Source organism: Eimeria mitis, genomic scaffold (genome assembly GCF_000499745.2).
Source record: "Eimeria mitis Houghton genomic scaffold, Emh_scaff891, whole genome shotgun sequence".
Classification (NCBI taxonomy): domain Eukaryota; phylum Apicomplexa; class Conoidasida; order Eucoccidiorida; family Eimeriidae; genus Eimeria; species Eimeria mitis.
The window spans coordinates 1-2,671 of NW_013576559.1; the positions used below are offsets into that span (position 1 = coordinate 1).

General features: G+C 59.5%; 1 protein-coding gene across 1 annotated transcript; it reads left to right on the top strand.

Annotated features, from left to right (window-relative positions):
* Nucleotides 1-14: 14 nt before the first annotated feature.
* Nucleotides 15-2,178, top strand: EMH_0024770 (Abc transporter, related; the record flags this gene model as incomplete). The annotated part of the gene is made up of 5 exons (XM_013502345.1): nucleotides 15-224; nucleotides 534-650; nucleotides 934-1,403; nucleotides 1,696-1,837; nucleotides 2,047-2,178. The coding sequence occupies 5 exons, from the start codon at nucleotides 15-17 to the stop codon at nucleotides 2,176-2,178; spliced, it is 1,071 nt and encodes a 356-aa protein (XP_013357799.1).
* Nucleotides 2,179-2,671: the final 493 nt, after the last annotated feature.

A 2,671-nucleotide genomic window follows, 5' to 3' on the forward strand; every position in this document is an offset into this window, starting at 1 on the left:
GGGCGCCAAGCTCTATGGGGCCCCTATCCGCACACGGACTTGCCCAGCGGGGCCCCCCGGGGGCCCCTGGGGGGCCCCTCAAGGGGGGGGAAGTGGGAAGTGGAGGGGGGAGAGGAACCCCGGCGTCAGTGGAGTTTAAAAATGTTGAATTTGCGTATGAGGTGGGGGCGGCAGGGGAGGGGGGCCCCCAGGGCCAAGGGGGGGGGGCCCCCAACAGCCCCCTGGTAAGAGGAGAGAGAGGAGGAGTGCGGCTGTGCAGCAACGAAGAAGATGCTGCTTTTGCTGCTGGTTGAGGCTGCTGTTGCTGCTCCTGCTGCTGCTGCTGCATGCTGCCTGTTGCCCTTGCTGCTGCTGCTCGCTGCTGCTGCTGCTGCTGCTGCTGGGGCGAAGCGGATTGAGTTCTTGCTGCATCGAGAGACGGACAAAGGGAGCATGTGCACCGATTAAGTAGAGACGCATTCCTGCTGCTGCTGCTGCTGCTGCTGCTTCTGCTGCTGCTGCTGCTGCTGCTGCTGCTTCTGCTGCTGCTGCAGATACTGAAGGGGTTCTCGCTGCGCGTGCCACCAGGAGAAGTGCTGGCCCTCGTCGGCCCCTCAGGCGCCGGCAAGTCCACAATAGTGAAACTCGCCCAGCGGTTCTATGACCCCCAGGTGACGCAGCAGCAGCAGCAGGAGCAGCAGCAGCAGTAGCAGCAGCAGCATTAGCAGCAGCAGCAGTAGCAGCAGCAGCAGTAGCAGCAGCAGCAGCAGTAGCAGCAGCAGCTGTGACAGTAGCAGCAGCAGCAGTAGCGGCAACAGTATTGGTAGCAGTAGCAGCACTAGCATCAACAGGAACAGCAATAGCAACAGCAACAGCGTTAGCAGCAGCAGCAGCAGCAGTGTTAGCAGCAGCAGCAGCAGCAGCAGCAGCAGCAACAGGGTTGTTTGTCTGCAGAGCGGTGCGGTGTACATGGATGGAAAGGACCTGCGTGAGTCGGACTTGCTGCTGCTGCGGCAGCAGATAGCATACGTCGAGCAGGAGCCGCTGCTGTTCAGGCGCAGCATCGCCGACAACATCGCCTATGGCCTGAGGCCGCTGCAGCACACCAGCGACGCCTGGATTGCGCAGACCACGAGGGCACGTAACCACCAGCAGCAGCAGCAGCAGCAGCAGCAGCAGCAGCAGCAGCAGGTGCAGCACACGAGCGATGAGAGCGGCTCGTATGAGGCAGAGTTGGCCCGGGCGCTGAGTCACCCGCAGGCTGCACACTGGCCTCCTGGTCTGCTGCAGCGAGTTGTTGCTGCAGCAGCAGCAGCAAACGCGCTGCCTTTCATCGCGCGGCTGCCTGATGGAGTATTCACTATCTGCGGTGATGGGGCTGTCCGTCTGTCAGGCGGACAGAAGCAGAGAATTGCTGTGGCGAGGTGGGACCCCACGACAGCTAGCTAGCTAGCTAGCTAGCTAGCTAGCTAGCTAGCTAGCTAGCTAGCTAGCTAACTAGCCAGTCAGATAGCTAGATAGCTGGCTAACCAGCTAGCCAGTTAGCCAGCTAGCTAGCTAGCTGGCTAGCCACATAGATGCCTGGGCTGCTAGGCCGGTAACCCAAAGAAGCACTAAAGCGTAAACCCTAGACCATAAACCCTAAGAAACTCTAAACCCTAAACCCTAAACCCTAAACCCTAGCTGTTTGTGTATATTGCCTTTGCTTTGCTGCAGAGCGTTGCTGCGAGAGCCCCGGCTGCTAATACTCGATGAGGCGTCGAGCTGCCTCGATGCAGAGAGCGAGGCGGCGCTGGCGGAGACACTGAGGAGGCTGAAGGGGAAAACCACCGTCATCACCATCGCCCACAAACCCTCCGTGAGAGAAATAGGGTTTAGGGTTTAGGGTTTGTTAGGGTTTACACGCTGGGGTTTAGGGTTTAGGGTTTACAGTTCGGGTTTTTGCTGTGGGGCGCTCATGCGTCGAAACAAGGGCTTAGGGTTCCATTCTTCCTTCTGTTTTCTCGCCTGCTAGGGTTTAGGGTTTAGGGTTTAGGGTTTAGGGTTTAGGCTTTGTGTGTGGTGCAGAGCCTGAGAGAGGCAGACCGCGTCGCCGTCATAGAAGACGGGCGCGTGGTGGAGGAGGGCAGGCGGGCGGAGCTGCTGCACTCAGCCAACTCAAAGTACAGGCAGCTGCAGCTGGACGGGGCTCTCGCATAAACCCCAAACCCTAAACCCTAAACCCTAAACCCTAAACCCTTGATAAAGGGCAGCGCAATGCACTCCGCTGCTCAAGGAGACCAGTAGAGATACCGTCTCCGTTGCGCAGCAGCAGCGTTGCTGCAGCAGCAGCGTTGCTGCAGCAGCAGCGTCGCTGCAGCAGCAGCGTTGCTGCAGCAGCAGGGTTGCTGCAGCAGCAGCGTTGCTGCAGCAGCAGGGTTGCTGCAGCAGCAGGGTTGCTGCAGCTGCTGCAGCAGAAGCAGTAACCCTCCTATCGCACCCACATGGCAGACAGAATGGGTGGAGCTGCAGCACAGCTGCAGCAGCAGCAGTGCTGCTGCTGTAGGTTTGTGTTGCAGTGTCTCTACAGCTTAGATTGCTGCGTACCCTGCAGGGCAGTTACGGGAGCCCGAGGGTCAGCAACAGCAGCAGCAACTGTAGCAGCAGCTGCAGCAGCAGCAGCAACTGCAGCTGCAGCAGCAGCAGACTGCTG